The sequence below is a fragment of the Sylvia atricapilla genome, chromosome 25, assembly GCF_009819655.1.
Source record: "Sylvia atricapilla isolate bSylAtr1 chromosome 25, bSylAtr1.pri, whole genome shotgun sequence".
Classification (NCBI taxonomy): Eukaryota; Metazoa; Chordata; class Aves; order Passeriformes; family Sylviidae; genus Sylvia; species Sylvia atricapilla.
In genome coordinates this window covers 5,837,826-5,855,266 of record NC_089164.1, presented here as the reverse complement: position 1 = coordinate 5,855,266, position 17,441 = coordinate 5,837,826, and the positions used below count along the sequence as shown (strand labels likewise).

The window sequence follows — 17,441 nt, the reverse complement described above, 5'->3', positions numbered from 1 at the left end:
CACCTAACGTGAACCTCCCCTGACACAGCTTGAGGCCTTTCCTCATGTCCTGTCCCTTGTTCCCTGGGACCAGAGCCAGGTCTCCCCTGAGCCTCCTTTTCTCCAGGCTGCACCCCCCAGCTCCCTCAGCTGCTCCTGGTGCTCCAGGCCCTTCCCCAGCTCTGTTCCCTTCTCTGGACATGCTCCAGCCCCTCAATGTCCAAAGTTAGCTGAGGACAGCACAGCAGAGGTTTGGATGTTGATGGGGAAAGAAGAACCCAACACAGGCTTCAATCACCCTGATGTAAAGGTCTTCTCCCTCCCTCCTGCGGCTGCTGTTGTGTCTCTCTCTGCCATGGTGAAGCTTTTCTCCATGGGGAGGTGCTTGCTCATGGAGAGAAGAGTATTTGTGATTTTGTCATGTTCAGCACAAACACTGGGAGATCCCTGTTCTGTTAGTCCCTCTCACCCACAGCACAGTGATTGTAGTCAAGAAGAATAACTTCACTGGAAAAGGGAAACAATAGATTAGTTTGGATTCTAGGGAGGGCATTTCAATTCTGGAAACAAGGATTTGAATAGCAAGATTCAGGATTTCTTAGGTGAGTGAAATAAATGCTTCAGAGGAGCTGAAGCAGTTGAAAATTCAGACAGAGACTGGACATTCCTAGTTTGAGCTGGGAAATCTTTCTGTAGCATAGCATGAGCTGGGTTGTGGTATCTGAGGTAGGAAATTGCTGCCACCTGGAAGCTCTGCAGTTTTTGAATTGAACGTTTAATTCTCCTCATTATTAATTAACCTTTTTCTTTCTTTTTTTCTTCCTTCAGCATGAAAGGCTTTCCAGGTAAGAATTTTCCTTTCTTCTATTTGTTTTTTCTGTGTAATATTTATAGGCAGCGTGTTTTTGTTACGGCTTTGAGGATTCCCTGCTTCAAATCCAGTTTGGTACTGGCTATTTGGTCTTTTCCTCAGCTCAGCAGTGGCACCAGTTTGCTTCGATTCTTTACTCCCCAAATTACTTAGAAATAGAGCTGGTTCCCACTGTGGAAATGAGAGATTCATGTGAAGTCACTGCCCATGGGAGGCTGGGCTGGTACTCTAGGATTTTTTCCAGTTGTTGTAGTGGTGGTGGCTGTCAGGTTTTGGGCAGCAATCCCCAGGGCCAGGTGGAGGGTGCTCCCACAGACCCCAGAGCCTTGGGTTAGCTGGGTCTGCCACAGGCTCCCATCCCAACCAGCTGGGCCCTGTGCTGGCTGTTCCAAGTTACCACAGCTCCAAAGTGCTGGATCTGCCTCCTGTTTCAGGTTGGAAGCAGCTACGAACCCCATCACGAGCGACTCGTCCTACAGCGACCGTGCCTCCAGCCGCTCCAGTGCCTACAGCCGCCGGGAGAACCGGCTCGCCGCGCTCAGCAGCCGGGCAGAGGAGGAGAGCAACAGGGACTACAAGAAAGTAGGATTTTTTAAAGTTATTATTGTCACTGCACACACCACAGAACCTGCCTGTTGCTGCAGAAACTGCCCAAAGAATCAGTGGGAAGAAAAAGAAAGAGAAGATGTTTATGTTCATTTTCTGTTTCAAAGAATTCAGTGGTTTGGGTTGGAAGGGACCTTAAAGCTCATCCCATTCCACCCCCTGCCATGGGTAGGGACACCTTGCACTATCCCAGGTTGGCCCAAGTCCCATCCAACCTGGACCTGGACACTTCCAGAGATGGGGCAGCCACAGCTTCTCTGGTCTCTGTGCCAGGGTCTCACCACCCTGTGAGGAAGGAATTACCTAAATTAAAACTGTCCCCTCTTTGTGCCGCTTGGCTGTGTTTAAGCTTCCTACAAAATTCAACAGCTGTTTTTTTATTTCTAATTCATGAATTATGAAAACATAAGTGCCCAAGTTGGCCTTGTTTTCCCTTCTCGTCTCCTGATGTGTGGGAGCAAAATGAACCCCTCAGCTCAATGCTGAGGGCATGTGTCTGCTCAGAGCAGTGTGGTGGGATGGGGTCAATTAACCAGGAGCAGCCTGCTTAACTGAGCTCTTGTTTTGCATTTCAGTTATATGAAAGTGCCCTGTCTGAAAATCAAAAGCTGAAGTCAAAGCTGCAGGAAGCCCAGCTCGAGCTGGCTGATATCAAAGCAAAGTTGGAGAAAGCAGCCCAGGTAAGGGAAGATCTAGGTCCTAACTGGAAAAACCGAGCACTGGCCATGATGAACCAACACTTGTTCCAGAATGGGAAAGGGAGGGAAGCTCCTGGAAGGATGTTTTTGGGATGGAAGGTGCAACAGAGAAGACAGAAATAAGCAAGTAATTTTGTAGATCAACTTGCTGCATCCCAAGCAAGACCATCTGTGGGCTGTCTTGGCCTTTGTGCAGCACCCTGTGAATGCTGCCGGGTTTAATCACTTTCTATTTTTAATTTCCATAGCAGAAACAGGAGAAAACTTCTGACCGGTCCAGCATGCTGGAGATGGAGAAGAGGGTATGTGTCTCTGCTTTTTTCTGAGTCACAGCCTGTGCCTCGTGTTACTGTGCAGGGCAGTCATTTCTAGAAGGGAAGTGTTAATTAAAAGATAAATTGTATTTTTGCCTTGAGAAGCAGTGCACAATGATAATTGTGTTCTGACCTTTGCAGGGCCTGAGACTTTGCTGCTCTCTTTGCACATCAGCTTCGTTCTGATTCCTCTCTTTCATTCTAAACAGCTGAGGACCACTGGGTTGTATCACACTGAGGGACTGTTGGTCCATTATGCTTTAAAACATTCTTGATCCTTACAAATAAAGACTGGTTTTGGGTGGTGGGGGAACAAGACTAAATCCTGGAAGTGTTGCTCTCAATCCCTTCATCCCCTAGCCTGGGTTACTACTAAGAATTGCCCCAAGCCAGGGACAGGACCTTGAACTTGGCTTTGTTGAAGTCAGGGTAACATCCTGTATAACTTCTGTTGAATTAGGATCACAACAGCCACAAATTCTGGGAGTTAGAAAGTAAAAATGTGTTCAGCTGTTCTCAGTGAAGATGCATTAACTGTTTCTGGGATGGCTCATGCATTTTGCAGTGATGAATCCCTGGATGAACCATGCTGTGGGTAAAAAGTGATCCAGAACTCATCATCCACGGCACACTCAGAAGCTGCCTTTTCCTCCCTCTCCTGGCCTCATGGATTTTTGCATAGGGCAAAGGAGCAGGGCAAAAAGTGTAAATCTTGTTCTTGATGTGTGTTTCCCACTTGCCCCTTCTCAGGGCATGTCCCTGGAGCAGCTTGAGCCCCTTCATGTTGGGAAAGTCACGGAAAGAGTCCAGATCTCCCTGCCTTGGCACAGGCTTAGCTGAGGCCACTCACATGGCAGAGTCTAATCCTCACTTTCTGAAATGCACTGAAAGCAGTCAGCTTTGCAGCCCTCAAAGCTGGGAGAAACAGGATTTCCAGGCAGGGAATTTCCTTGTTCTGTTTCCTATTTGAGCAGCTCAGTGACTTCTCTTATTGCCACCTTTAGTGGAGTATTAGTAAATCCATGGCTTCACCTACAGAGCTAAAAATCACATTACATCAGCAGCTCCTAAGAACTGGGATCACTGAAAATGGGGGATAATTTTAATAGGGGTATGAATAGAGCTTGTGATCTGCCCAAACAGGCTCAGCTTCTATCCCTCTTGGTTTGCCAGCTGCCCTGTCCCATCTGATCAGCTCCAGGTTGTAATCTCTGCCTTGTTTTGGCATACTCTTCAGGGATTGCTGCTGCAAAAACACAAGACTCGTTATTTTTCTTTAAAAGAAAACATACTGTAAATTTTTCTTCTAAATCCTTGTGATCTTCTTTGTTACGAATCCTTGTAAACAGGAGAAGCGAGCCCTGGAGCGGAAACTCTCTGAAATGGAAGAAGAAATGAAGGTAAGAAATAATCTTCACTGTGTCTATTCCATTTTTTATGCTTTGTATTCATGTCTTTGGGGATTGCCACCCAGGAGGAGCATGTTAAAGGTGTCCATGGAAAGGATCTCATTTTCCTTTCTGCAGTCAGAACTTGCCTTAATGGCCCTGTTCTTCAAACATGAAATGCTAATAAACTGTCCTTCTCATTCAGTTGACTGTTCCTATGTTTGATTTGTTCTGCTGTTTGATCAGAGAATGGTGAAAGCTGTTCTCCTTAAATGCCTTCCCAAACTAACTTTTTGTGGCATCACTGAGTTCCAGTGTGCTGACCCCCTGTGCTCTGACTAGTCTGCAGCCCAAGTTAAGCCGCTGAGGTTCTCTCCGGATGGGTAAGAAGACAAAGCTGGCTTTTGAGCTCACACACACTGGCCAGGATAAAACACAGAGCGGTTGTGTTCCTGTACTCCCTTCCCAAAGCATGTCACTGGGAGGCCACGGCAGCCTGGGATAATTCTGGCAAAGAGGAATTCGCTTCCTGATGGGATGTGCAGCATGGCTTGCTGTCACGAGCCATGGCCACTGGTGCTCTGGCATGTTCTCGCTCCTGTGGTGTGGCTTCAAGGATGGTTGTGCCCATGAGAGGCGCCCTGCAGAGCCCAGGCAGCATCTGGCTGCCCACACACCCCTAAAGCCTCACCCCTTTGGACAGTGCTGCGTCACGTTACGCTGTATTCCAGTGCTCATGTTCACAGAATGAGTGCCCCCTTTGCTCTGCCTGTGCCTTCCTTCCCTTTCAACATGAGCAGGTGGGACCAAGCTACTCTCAGAAGGAAGGATCCACCTGCGAGCTCTCCCAGCACCACGCACTGACAGAAACTACTTCCTGCCACCCTGGAGGAGGTTCCAACTCTGTTTCTATTTGAAGCTTTGTGTTTCTACCAAGCACGTAACATTCGAAGGACCACTGGCTTCTGCTGCAATAAGTAACACAATGATGTAGTGGATTCTTGGTGTAGAGGCTTTTGTTCTCTCACAGAGGAGAAAATAAGTGTGAATGTGTGAGCCAGGAAGAGAAGGAGAAAGGATTGAATATGTCTAAATTCCAAACTCTTTGTTCAGTGAGCAGGTGGGAACCTTTAACTGCAAAGACACTTTGCTGTAATTACAGAATTGTGGTCTTCAAGAGAAATACAGGCATGAGCCGTTTGTGTTGGTCCTTCAGCTCTGCAGATCACTGCAAACCTGCAACTTCAGCCCATGGAGTAAGAAGACAAGGTGGTGGCCTCTAGTGGCCTCAGTTTGGAAACATACTGCTCTGGAAAGCAATTAATGAGAGAAGGTGCCTGTAGGGTCTGTTGGACACAGCCAGAGTGCCTCCAGTTCACGTAGTCTGGAGCTGCAGAGCCATGGAAACCAAAGTGGTGCAGAAGGAGAAACACTGCTGGAGGTTGGATGTGTTCTCACACTGCCTCGAGAGACATGAGCTGAAGGAACCTGTGGCCCAGGTGAAAATGAGCTTCAGGTCCTTGAGACTGGTGCCAACTCTGCTCTCTACCTGTTCTTGCTGCATCAAACAACCAAAGTGGCCTTTTGTTAGTAGAACAAATACACAAGAAATTGGAAAATCTCTCTTCTGTGGTGCTACTAGATTTTTACTAATTTTTGCAAAACCTTGAGCTTGTAGTGAGTACCTGAGGGGACTGTGGCATGCCTTGTTTTACAGCTACTCAAAAAAGAGGAATGTAAAATCTCAAAGAAGCATTGAATTGGACCTTTCCAAATGGAAGCTTTCATGATGCCTTGAAGTGGGAGAAACAGCCCTGCTGTGTTTGCCTGGTGGGAAATAACCTCTGCAGAACATCCCTGTCAGTCACTAGTGTGGGAGTTGAATCAGGATAGAATCTGCTCATTCTGGTTGGACTCATTCTTGCTCCTTGCACTACCTAAGTAGCTGTTACGCAGAGTCAGAGGGAGTAAGTAAGGAATTGTGAAGGAAAATTCAAATCCACCAATTTTCTTTAATGTGAAGAGCAGCAAGTGGAAATAACCATACCTGTCAGGTGATTAGGTCTCAAGTTATTTTGGGGAATTCTTCCCACTAGTCCTTGAATCCAGCAATATTCATGTCCTGCTGTTGGATCCAGGGGTATCTGTGTCCCGTTGTGCACATCAGATGTCCTGGCGAGGACTGTCCTCTCCTGGCAGCTGACCTCTGAGGAAGAGGAGGCAGAGGTGACAGAAATGTACAGTACTTCGGGCTGTGTTTGAGGTAATGAGCTTTGTTCCTGTCTGGAGTGTGACCCCTGCTACCAAAGCCATAGAGAAGTGAAGAAGAGCAAGACAGGCCTGGCAACCTCAAGAAGTTTGGTGGCAGAGCTGCTCCTCAGACCTGCTTTTGCAAAGGTGACAGAGTAGTGCAGCATTTCCCTGTGAGTGACTGCACAATTCGACTGGATATTCAGAACCTTGGCTGAGGCAGGAGGAAGAAAATTAACATTTGCACTGAGCTGAATTCAATGCCAAGTGCCCGAGGTCCCAACTTAACACAGCAATTGTTCTTGAAGGTCATGAAAGCTCCTTTATTCCATAGCAGTACTGCAGCTCCTGGCCTCAGCCATTGTGCAGGCTCTGGGCATTTTTATTTAGTGTTGAGGCACAAAATCCATTAATTGAAGGCAGGTACAGAGAACTGAGAAACCTGCTTTTGCTAAGCCAAGTATCAAGCAGAGTGATAAGCAATCACAGCGGTATCATCCAGATCCTGCTCTTTGCCCTTGGCTTCAGTCCCAGCTTCCCAGCCTTTGCTGGATTTGGTGCATAAACAGGAGCCTGGCCTACCTATGGCATACACACGTTTGACATAAATGATCCTTTCTGTGGCTGTGCAGCGTGTGGAGGCTGACCAGCGGCTGATGGGACCATGCTGAGGTTCCATGCTCTCTTGATGTGGTAAAACAAAGGTGGTCTCTGAAGCAATCACAGTCCTTTCCATCTTGTGTAGCACAGTGCCCCTACTATGTATATTAGGTGCTTTCTGCCAGCTGTGAGCCCTGTGATAAAACAGAGTATCTTTATTATCTGTGTATCATAAAATCATGGAATATCCTGAATTGAAAGGAACCCACATTCCAACCCCTGGCCCTGCACCCCAACAATCCCACCCTGTGCATCCTGGGAGTGTTGTCCAAACTCTCCTGAAGCTCTGGCAGCCTTGGGGCTGTGACCATTCCCTGGAGAGCCTGGGCAGTGCCCAGCACCCTCGAGGGAAGAATCTTTTCCTGATATTCAGCCTAAATTTCTGCTGATGCAGCTCCAGCCCTTCCCTCAGGTCCTGTCCATGCTCGCAGAGAGCAGAGATCAGAGCTGCCCCTCTGAGGAGCTGCAGCCCCCAGTGAGGTCTGACCTCAGGCTCCTCTTCTCCAGGGTGAACAGACCAAGTATCCTCAACCGTTTTTTGTACCATCAAAAGAAGTGACTATTCCTGTACAACCATCTTCCAGCAGCTCCTGATGTGCTGTATCACAGGACAGCCATGCCATGTCTGTCTGTCTTCACTGAGCACAGCAGCAGCCAGCAAAGCTTGGGCGGGTGAAGGGATGGATGGATGGATGGATGGATGGATGGATGGATGGATGGATGGATGGATGGATGGCTGGATGGATGGATGGATGGATGGATGGATGGATGGATGGGAGGGATATGGTGAGCAGGGATCTTGCTGCTGAGATGTCACTGCAGCTTTCCTGCAGTTCTGTAGCTGTAGCTCTGTCTTGGGATTCGTTGATTTATCCAGCATCAGAACTGCATTTGTGTGTCCAAGGAGCTGCTCTGTCAGTTTAATGACCTCAGGGGCTCAAACCCCATCTTTTGCTGGCTCCCTACCCTCCTGTTTTGCTTCCCTTGGTTTGCAGAGCTTTTTGAAGAGGTGTCTTCATTTTATCATGGAGAGTAAATGTAGTGCTTTTGGGCAACTAAGAGCAGAGCTGATGGTTGAGGGGTGTGTGAAGTACTTAAGTTCTGTACAGGAATGAGCCCTTGGATAAAGTGTCCTGGGACACAGCAGATTCTTTCCCAGCTGCAGCCAGCTCTGGGTCATCACGGAATCCCAGACTGCCTCGAGCAGAGACACATTTCACTATCCCAGGCAGCTCCCAGCCCTGTCCAGCCTGGCCTTGGACACTTCCAAGGATGGGACGGCCACAGCTTCTCTGGGCAGCCCGAGTAGTGCAGGCTGGGTAGATGGTCATTGTGTCACAGTAGGTTCTTTCATGGTGCTCCTTGTTCAGGACAGACAGCACCTCCCTTTGAGTGCTTTCTGCTAATGAAATGGTAGAAAGGAACCCTCTTCCCCATAGACCCTTCCCTCTGTCTTCTTATGCCACTGCAAGCTCCCAAGTAAGAGGATGTGGAAAGGAATATGGTGCTTTGTGAGATTGCTTTGGTTTAGGACTGGGATTTTGTCACTTGAATTTACATCCACTTCTTGTGGATGTTTCCTGCCTGCCCCTGCCCAGTGTTGGGACTCCCTCCATCATGCAGGATGGGTTCTTGCTCAGGAGGCGTTCTTGTGGCCCAGCTGCCTGACCTCTCAGGAGGAAGGAGGGCAGAGATGCCACTCAGGAAGCAGCTCTGCAGCTCTCGGCATCCCCTGGCACCCACAGTGGTGTAAATGTCCAGCACATGAATCCACTTCAGCATCACTGGACCGTGTTCTGCCTGTGGCACTGTGATGTCTGCATGGCTTGTACCATTTCCCTGTTCTGCTTCCTCATGGCTCTTCTGTTCCCTACCTCCCACTGCTGCTGTACCTGTGCAAGCCCCGGTTTGTACCCGTGTCCAGTTTGTACCCGTGTCCAGTTTGTTTCTGTGCAAGCCCCAGTGTGAGGCTTGGTCTCTGCCCTGTCCTGTGCCCCTCTTTGCCTTTGTCACCAGGAATGCCCTCCTGGCACATCCCCACTGTGGCAGATGCTCTCATTCAGACTCCTCTTCCTAAAATGAGTAGTTTAAGGTTCAGATTTGTCCCCTCTGAAGGTCAAAGATAAATTGAGCCCCATGACAGAGAGGAGTTGAATCTGGGCAGGGATGAGAAACGCCCCCACCCCAAACCCCCGAGGTTTTGGCAGGACTGAGCCTGGGCAGACCTCACTCAAGGATGAGGAACCAAGCATACATGGTACCTGTCTCTGTGATCTGCTGTGGGACAGTGACACTTTCAGGTGCTTCAGTCTGTTCCTTTGGGATCTTCCAGGAGGCTCTGATTGCTCTTTACTCGACACAGCTGCTTTGGCTTTTAGAGATGAAGAAAAGGAGTTTTAAAGAAATTGTTAGTTCCCAGCAGTGCTTTCAGAGCCTGTGTAGGTGTTAAGTCACTGGTGATAGGTCTCACAGCAGTTCCCAAGTCCCAGGGCTGTCTGGGTCAGCTAGAATATAATCCTGCTTTGTGGTGGGAAATCCCTGTATTTGACCTTTTTTAAGACTTAGGAGTCCCCTGGAGAAAGGGCTGATTCCCAAAATATCTTTGGTGTTTTTTTCCCCATCCAGCACTCACTGCTACTAATTTCTTTTAGTCTCTTTTTTTTCTTTCACTGCCTATGGACTAAACTCCCATTTCTGTGCCCGTTTGTTTCCATGATGTTCTCTCTCAATTTCTCTGTCCACTCCTCTCACTCTGCAGAATCTCCACCAGCTCAAACAGATTCACACCCTGAGGCAGATGAATGAGCAACTGCTGGCTGAGAACAGGGCTCTGACGAGGGTCGTAGCCAGACTTTCTCTGCCCACCAAGCCCTCGGAATCAGAGGAGCTGTAGCTGCTTTCCCTCCGGCTCATCTTGCCTCCCTCTTCCACTCTTCCAGGCAGGTTTCCCCTCCCTGGCCGGGCGCTTCCCACTCGCCTCTTTGCTCTCCAGGGTGTCCAGTGAAGCTTGTTGCTCAAAAGCTTGTGGCAGAGGATATCTGAATTCCAAGAGCATGATGCTGCTGCCATGGCAGGGCTTTGCTGGAGCTCTTCTCATCCCACTGGCTCTTGCTGTGCCTGGCAGATGCTGCTGCCCTTGCCAGCTTAGCACTGGGGAATGGCTTTGGGGTGGGGTGGCAGTGCCAGCAGCTCCTTGCCTGGTACTTTGCCTTGAGACAGACCCACAGAATGGTTTGTGTTGGAAGGGGTGTTAAAGTTCATCTCGTTTCACTCCATACCATCAGCAGGGACACTTTCCACTAGACCAAGTCGCTCCAAGCCCCGTCCAACCCGGCCTTGAACACTTGAAAATAGGTGGTTTATGCTACATGTCTGCTTGTAATAGAATACTTTTAAAATTTGACTTAGTTCAGGGAGAAGCTGGCACTCAGCAAATCAGATTATCCGAAGTCAGGAAATTTTCAGGAATGTTGTGAAAAGCTAACATTTTAGACAGAATGAGTATTTTTAGAAAAACTACAAACTGAGCTTTCCTCAGCAGGTTTTCTTGGTCACTTGAACAAAAACGACAAGCTCCTTTCCTTATTTTAAACTGAAATTTTTGAGTATGAGTCCACAGGCTCAGCAACCCCCCTGCCTGCTGTGGGCTGGGACAGGGTGGGGGAGGCAGCAAGAGCCAGACATGGAGTGCTCTGTTTTCATCTCATGAGTCACAGTGCAGGACAATTAGTGTTTGAAACCCAAGGATGATTCTTCCCTAAGCTTTGCCCTCACACATCACACAGTAAAACTACGTCTCTTCCTGCTACTTCATTGGTTCAGTGCTAAAATAAAGCTGTAAATGCTCCTTTCTTCGGGCCCTACCTGTCCTTTGCAGGTTAGTAAGAATATTTATATCCCTTCAGACACAAGAATTTGTGTGCACTTGAGGGCTAGAAGTGGCACCACAGAATAAAAAAATCTATTCTTAGCACAGAAATTATATCAAGGCTGATTAACCATAGAAACAAACTAATCAGGGGAATTGTGGCTTCCCCTTTCCAGGAGTCTCAGCTCAAACCCACATGTGTGTCACAAGAGCCAGGAGAGTTGGGTGTCACGTTGAGTGCCCTGGATTGTGCAGATGGTCTGGTGAAATGATCCCACAGCCTTTCTGGTTTTAATCTGTGGAACTATCCTCCAACCTGACCCTGCCTCATTTCTTCTCATAAATCATGAGTTTAAGGCATTCTGCTTCCCCACGTGATTTCAGGTCTGAGAGGGAAAATTAGGCAAAGTGATTTTCACACTCAAAGAACTGATGTTTCACAACCTGGAAGTCACCTCTCCTCCTCCCAGGATGTGCCCATGTTATCACTGCCCTTCCGTCCCCCTTCTGCTCTGGCTGAGGCTCGTCCTTCCCTCCTCACTTAAAGGTTTGCAGTTCCCTACTGTGCCCAAGTTAGGGGAGAGCCATGGTCTGCAAGCTCTGCTGATGTACTATCAACTCTTTCAGTAGGTCTAACACAGGACGTTGCTGGTATGTGTAAACTCTGCCTCAGTGGTGTCGTGGACATCACAGCTGTACAGTGATGTCAGTGGTTTAAGCTCTGCCAGATGTATCATGCTCTGGCAGCAGTGCTTTTCAGTGAATCTCACTTCCCTGAATCCACATTATTTCTGAGGAGCCGTGTTCTCCAGTGTCCCAGGTAACACACAGCCCTGCTGCCCAAAGCAGCGTCCAGCCCAAACTCAGGTGACACCAACACTGCATCATCAGCCCCACCACTCGCTGGGGGCTGCTGGAAACCTCCAGCCCTTCCCACCTGTTCCATGGGGTTCATTTCACCTGACTTCAGGCCACTCTGCTTCAAAGGGAGGAACTCCCTGGGCTTGCATTGTGTAAGGCTGATGTGTAGCTTTCAGGAGGCCTCACTCGGCACTGGTGGAGCCCAGAGGCACTTATTTCACATGTATTTATACTCTTTCATTTTCAAATAAGTTACACAGGTCGCAGGAAGCCCCCCTGTGAGGCACAGCCCTGTCAGGCTCCAGCTGAGCCCTGGGACTGGGGTGGTTCTCTTTGGCATCATTTCTGGGAACCTGTGAGAGAGTCTCTCTACCAAAGCAAGTGTCAGGACTTCACATGCCCATTATCACAGCAGTGGGCACTGCAGAGCCATCCCAGGCAGTGACAGGGGCCTGACAGGACTGCCCATCTGCAGCCCCCAGTGGGTGGTGGGGTCTTGCAGGGCACTGGGAGGCACAAGTGTGAGTGACAGGTGAAGCTCAGGAGGATACAGAGGAGTGCAGAGACATCAAAAGCTCTGCCATGTCTCTGAGCTCCTGATCACTTTGGTGATGGTGATGGTGATGCCCCTTCTTGGGCCATGAGAAATGGCACCAGGAGCCATGAGTGCTGTCATGGTGACAGCCCGGCCATGTGATACACCTGTCACAGCAGCACTGAATCCAGGGAGGCACATTCAGCATCTGGAGCTCTGGCCAGCCCAGCACAATGGACAATTTCCAAATATCCCACCATGCAGCATCAACCTCTCCTCCCTCTCTAGAAAACCTCCCACCTGAAACACCCACCCACTACTAGTGCCCACAGGGATGGAGCTGGGTGTGTTGGGGCCCACCATGGCTTGGCCCAACTGTGGAAGAAGGGAATTGCTCTGGTGGGAGCTGGTACTGCCCCAGGAGCTGCCCACACTCCAAGCTGGTGATCGTGGAGGGACTGCAGGTGGAGGGGGACACAATATTGTGGTCAAAGTTGAAACACCAGGTTAGGAGGAAGGAGAAGATCTAGTGCAGATTTTTAATTTGAGGGAATTCCTCCAAGATGCACCTTGGCAGACAGAAGAGAGCTCAGCTCTTGGCTGAGCTCATAGAGGTACTGTGCATGTGATCCCACTCGGCCCTGGGTACCCCTGCTGGCTTGGGGCTGGTCACCCTTTGATCTGATGGCACCCGTGGTGTGTGTGTGTCACACCCCAGACAGGAGCAGGGGGTCTCCTGGTGCTCAGTGGCTGGGAACAGTCCATGAAAGGCCACTCACTGCAGCACAGGAAGTCAGCAGTCACGTTATGCCAGTAGGAAATGCTGGAAGGGTCTTGTTGAAGCTGTTTATTCTGTTTCCAAAGGCTTTTGTCTGTGTTGCAACCTCTCTTGAGCACCCAGGAGGTACCTCCCGTGTCAGTGTGTTCTACCAGTCCTCTGGCCTTGGCTGGCACTTACAGACCATATTGTGCATCTTTGGGGTACCAAGGAGATTTGGGGGTATTCTAGAGATTTGACAAGGTCCAGTCCTAAATGAAGATTCCAGACCTTTGGTTTCCTTCCTAGTCCTGGCAAAATGGAAAAAAATATCAGGAAAAAACGCTTTATTGTTGTCTGCTGAGCTGAATTTAGCCTCTGGGCACAGGTTTGGGATGAAACACATCAGAAATGGTTCCTGCCTTGCCGTCGTGGTCCTGACCTGCTGCTGGGGCTGTGGCCTTGCTTCGCACCAGGGGCTTCCTGCCTCAGTGCTGTGCTCGAGGTCGCCCTCACTCATCACGCCTGGCAGCCAGCTTGTGAAAGCTCTGGAGATGCTGCAGAGCCATGGAAGTGTGCTGGGTGGAGGGGATGCAACGTCTCCTCTTGCCCCCAGCCCCTCTGATCCCACCTTGTCTTTGTCTCTCTGCAGATTTTGACAGAGCTGAAGTCAGACAACCAAAGGCTGAAGGATGAGAACGGAGCCCTCATTCGTGTCATCAGCAAACTCTCCAAATAGGAATCCTGAGCAAAGGCAGGACAAGGAGGGGTGTCCTACACCAGCTGCCAACCCCATCACTGAGCCCTACCCTCCTTCCCTTCCCGTCACGTACAGCAAGTGTTTCAGCTGTGGGATCAATGTCACACCTGCCTTGCCCTGCCCTTTGCTGTACATTCCCTTTCTACCCCTATTTTCCCCAACACACCCCCTGCCATTTTTTTTTTTTTTTAATTTATGCATGTTGTGGTATCTCGAGACATTTTATTCAAGGGAGAAATGTGAGGACATGAGTTTGAGCTGCCAAAACTTCTTCCAGAAGCTCAGTATTTGGTTTTGGACTCTGACCTGGAGTGGGAAGCTCCTGCTGTAAAAAGTGACATCTGAAGAACTAACTCAGCATACCCAAGCCCTTTACAGGTGGGAAATGTGAACATGGGCTGGGGCTCTGAGGAAGCACGTCAGCACACTGAGATGTGGGACTCTGGTTAAATGTGATGCTGTGAAAGCCACCAGAGCTCATGTTTGTCACAGCCTGATGTGCTGTTTTGCACAGAGACCTCCTCTTGCCCCAGTAGACTGAGTCTTCTGTTTAAGATTTTGAACCTGTTCAGTAACATCAGTGCTGACACTCAGTGTCTGACACTTATCCCTCACCCTTCCTTTACCCCACAGCCCAGGTGATCCTGTGTCACATTGTGTCCTTCCAGGGCTCCTGTCTGTGGGTGGTAGCATCCAGTTGCTACCTGGACTCTTGTTCTTTGGGACAGGATATATCCCAGACACTTGCTGAGCTTTCTGAAGGACAGACATGAACCCCTACAGATCCTCTATTGCTCTCACTTGTGTGTGAGCCTGAATCTCCTTGCAGGGAGCTGTACCCATGCCAGAAACCAGCCTTCCCTTCCCAACAGCCATTTGGGGCATTCTCCTGTTGCCTCCCTGAAGGCAGAGCCCTGTAGTAGAGCCTGGTCTGGTATTTCAGATAGTCCCACTCCTTTGATTTGCAGCAGGATTTGTAGAGCAAGAACGCCAGCATCCTGTCCCACACACCTTGGAAAGGTCAGGGTGTGTCAGTCTCAGAGGGACAAGCTGATGGTAACTGAATCACCATGATGAAAGTCTTCTGTCCTGTCAAAAACTTGTGATAAGCTTTGACCTTGAAAGAAACCTCCAGAAATACTCTTTAATGTTACATGCACTCTGAACGGTTTGTTCTCTCCCATGGGCATTTAGACATTGGCTCCTCTCTCCATGCTGTGGGACATCATCAGGTCTGTTGAGCTTCCTGTTAACAGACTCCTCTCAAACAATGCCTTCCCTCTCAGAGACATCCTGCTGTACCCAAAACATTCTCCCATCTACATCCTTCCATATTTGTCCTTTCATCCCCTTTGTCCTTCAACTCCCCAGATTCTGTCTGGCCAAGAGAAACAGTTCTTGGTCACTGAACCTGGAGGTGGCCATGGAGCAGCTCTGCCATGTTCCTGAGCTGCTCTGCTGACTCTGTCTGGGGGGACTCTCCACTGCCAGAGAGATGAGATACTTGAACATGAGCAGAATACTTGAGCTTGCTCAACAGGGTAAAACTAATAGAGCAATCCTGGGCTTTTTCAAACCTTTTGCTGGTTATTGCCTCAGAAAGCATCTCTATTTTCCTCTCCCTGGGGTTTTCTCTCTTTGTTCCACCCCCCCCTCCTAATTTCTCTGTTTTCCCCCTGTCCTCTCCCTGTCCTGCGTGTTCCCACCTCTCTTGCTCTTTCCTGGAGCTGCCAGTTTTCCCCAGGCAGCTCTGACTACGAGTTGCTCTTCAGCTGATGGAGCCATTTGTGCAGCTGAGGCACCGTTTCTCCTGGTACACTGAGGTTCTTCCTCTGCTGCTGAGCTTTGAGAGGAAGAGACTGAAGCTAGTAAAGGCATCAGGGTTTCTGCAGAGCACTGCCTAAGCCAGGCATCCTTTTAATATTCCTTGATTTTAACCCTGCTCTATTTAGCGGCTTTAAGTCTTGAGATCCAGTCAATGCTTCCCCTGCACGCCGTTCCTCTTGGTGCACTCTTTATGTGAGTACTTCTGCTGTTCTTGATGTTTCCTCTCTTGGTGACCTGCTCCTTGCTTCAGCCTCGGGCTCTGACTCTGGTCAGATCGGGGGTCAGGAGCCCAGCCCCTTCTGTGCCACATGGAGGAGGAGATGCTCCCCAGCTGGGCTGGCGCCTCGGGCCGTGCATCCCGGCAGGATGAGGAGGAGAGCTGAGAATAAAGATCCTGTTCTTCTCACAGGCAGGTTCCTGGCAGCAGGAAGAAGCCTGGTGTCTGTTTCAGGAAGAGGGTTCAACCCAGTCTTACAAATCCATCCCGCACTGATGTTTTGCCCTTCCTACCAGGACACTCAAGGAACAGAGCGGGAAGGCTGTGGGAGGCTTGTTCTTCTGAGTGGCACCTTGCAAAGCCAAACCACTTTAGCTGAAGTGTCTGCTTAGCACTGGATTCTCCCGAGCCCTGGGCCTCCACAGCTCAGTGTCCCTGATCAGCCAAAGCTGTGAGCATCTTGTCATGACGGAGCAACTGCAAACCAAATTCTTGAGAACGGATTTTTTTTTTTTTTTTTGTCTCACTTCATGCCTGACATAACCAGTGCACTGAGGAGGTGACAAACAGGACACCTCGAACCCTGTGCTTGGGGCAGGGTGTGGAGCAAATAGGTTTTAAAATTGATCCCTCTTGGAACCAGAGCATTTGCCAGACATGGTCTCCCTTGGGGAACATGACCTTTTTTTTTCTAAGCAATTGCTTGGGGTGAGTTAATTCCTTGGGGTGAACCCACCTGTTGTGGCTGCAAGTTTGGTGATGGCTCTTTGTAAATAAACTCCTTGGAGAAGCAGGACTGGCTGATGAGATGGGGAGAGAATGTATTTTTATGCAACTTTTGAGTGGCCTTTCAAACCCTGAGATGAATGATTTGTTTTACTGGTTGTTGTTATATAGTATTATAAGTATTATGTGTTTGAAAGTTTGGGAATAATATTCACAGCTATGATGCTTGTAAACACAACAGTATTTATAAATGAATAAAATAAGAGTTGATAAAATAGAAGCTTTGACTTTGCTTCTATCTTTCTGGACTTAAAAGTTGGTTGTGCTGAAATTTCCTGTTTCTCCCAAAATTCTCATGGCATAACAATATCCATCATCCATAAAAGCACAAATGCTCTGCAGCTACAACACGTGGCTTTTCAGGGGAAGCTGAAATGAAGGAAGTGGTATGTAAATCCCTGAAAAGCACCCACCAGTGAGAAGGTGAAACAGGAGAGGGTCCCATCTCCTGCTCGGCATCACACTGGGGATGAGGCCCGTTTCCCACTCCAGTGGCAAGCCCTGTTGTTTGCTCTGCTCAGAAGTTTGGTCAGCACAAAGTGTTGCTCAGGCAGGAGGTATTGTCACACCTGGGAACCTCTGTCTTGGGTGAGGCTGCTGGAACCTCCACATTCCAGTCTTCAGAGGTGGTTGGTGCAGATTTCTTCCCTTAGGGTTGGGGGTGTCCAGTATCCTTGTGGAGCAGGATGTGATTGTATGGACGAGACTCAGTGTGCTGGGGGCGAAGAATTCTGTGAAAACCTTTGGTATTTCCCACCTGTGCCCCATGTCTGGTCCAGCCTTGCTCATCTGGGGTGGAATGCTGCCCAGAGCACAAGTCAGAAGGAGCTGGGGGGCTCAGCCTGGAGCAAAGGAGGTTCAGGGGGCACCTTTTGGCTCTGCACAACTCCCTGACAGGAGCTGGGGGGGGTCAGGCTCTGCTCCCAGGGGACAAGGGACAAGACAGGAGGAAACGGCCAAGCTGTGCCAGGGGAGGTTAGGTTGCATACTGGGGAAAAGTTCTTCCTTGAAAAGGTGATCAGGCATTGGCACAGCAGCCCATGGCAGCACTAAAGTCATTATCC

At 49.3% G+C, this 17,441-nt stretch overlaps 1 protein-coding gene across 3 annotated transcripts in view; it reads left to right on the top strand.

Annotated features, from left to right (window-relative positions):
* The window catches only part of PPP1R12B (protein phosphatase 1 regulatory subunit 12B), a 132,712-nt gene extending 116,115 nt beyond the window's left edge, over positions 1 to 16,597 (top strand). For 2 of the 3 annotated variants that reach the window (XM_066335731.1, XM_066335734.1), the window contains 6 exons: positions 808 to 824; positions 1,285 to 1,432; positions 2,032 to 2,136; positions 2,403 to 2,456; positions 3,818 to 3,868; positions 13,440 to 16,597. In XM_066335731.1, coding sequence (XP_066191828.1) covers positions 808 to 824; positions 1,285 to 1,432; positions 2,032 to 2,136; positions 2,403 to 2,456; positions 3,818 to 3,868; positions 13,440 to 13,526 — 462 coding nt within the window. In that variant the 3' untranslated portion in view covers positions 13,527 to 16,597. Of the gene's footprint in view, positions 1 to 807; positions 825 to 1,284; positions 1,433 to 2,031; positions 2,137 to 2,402; positions 2,457 to 3,817; positions 3,869 to 4,198; positions 4,240 to 13,439 lie in introns of all 3 variants that reach the window. The other variant, XM_066335732.1, reaches the window with a different exon arrangement.
* The last annotated feature ends 844 nt before the right edge of the window (positions 16,598 to 17,441 follow it).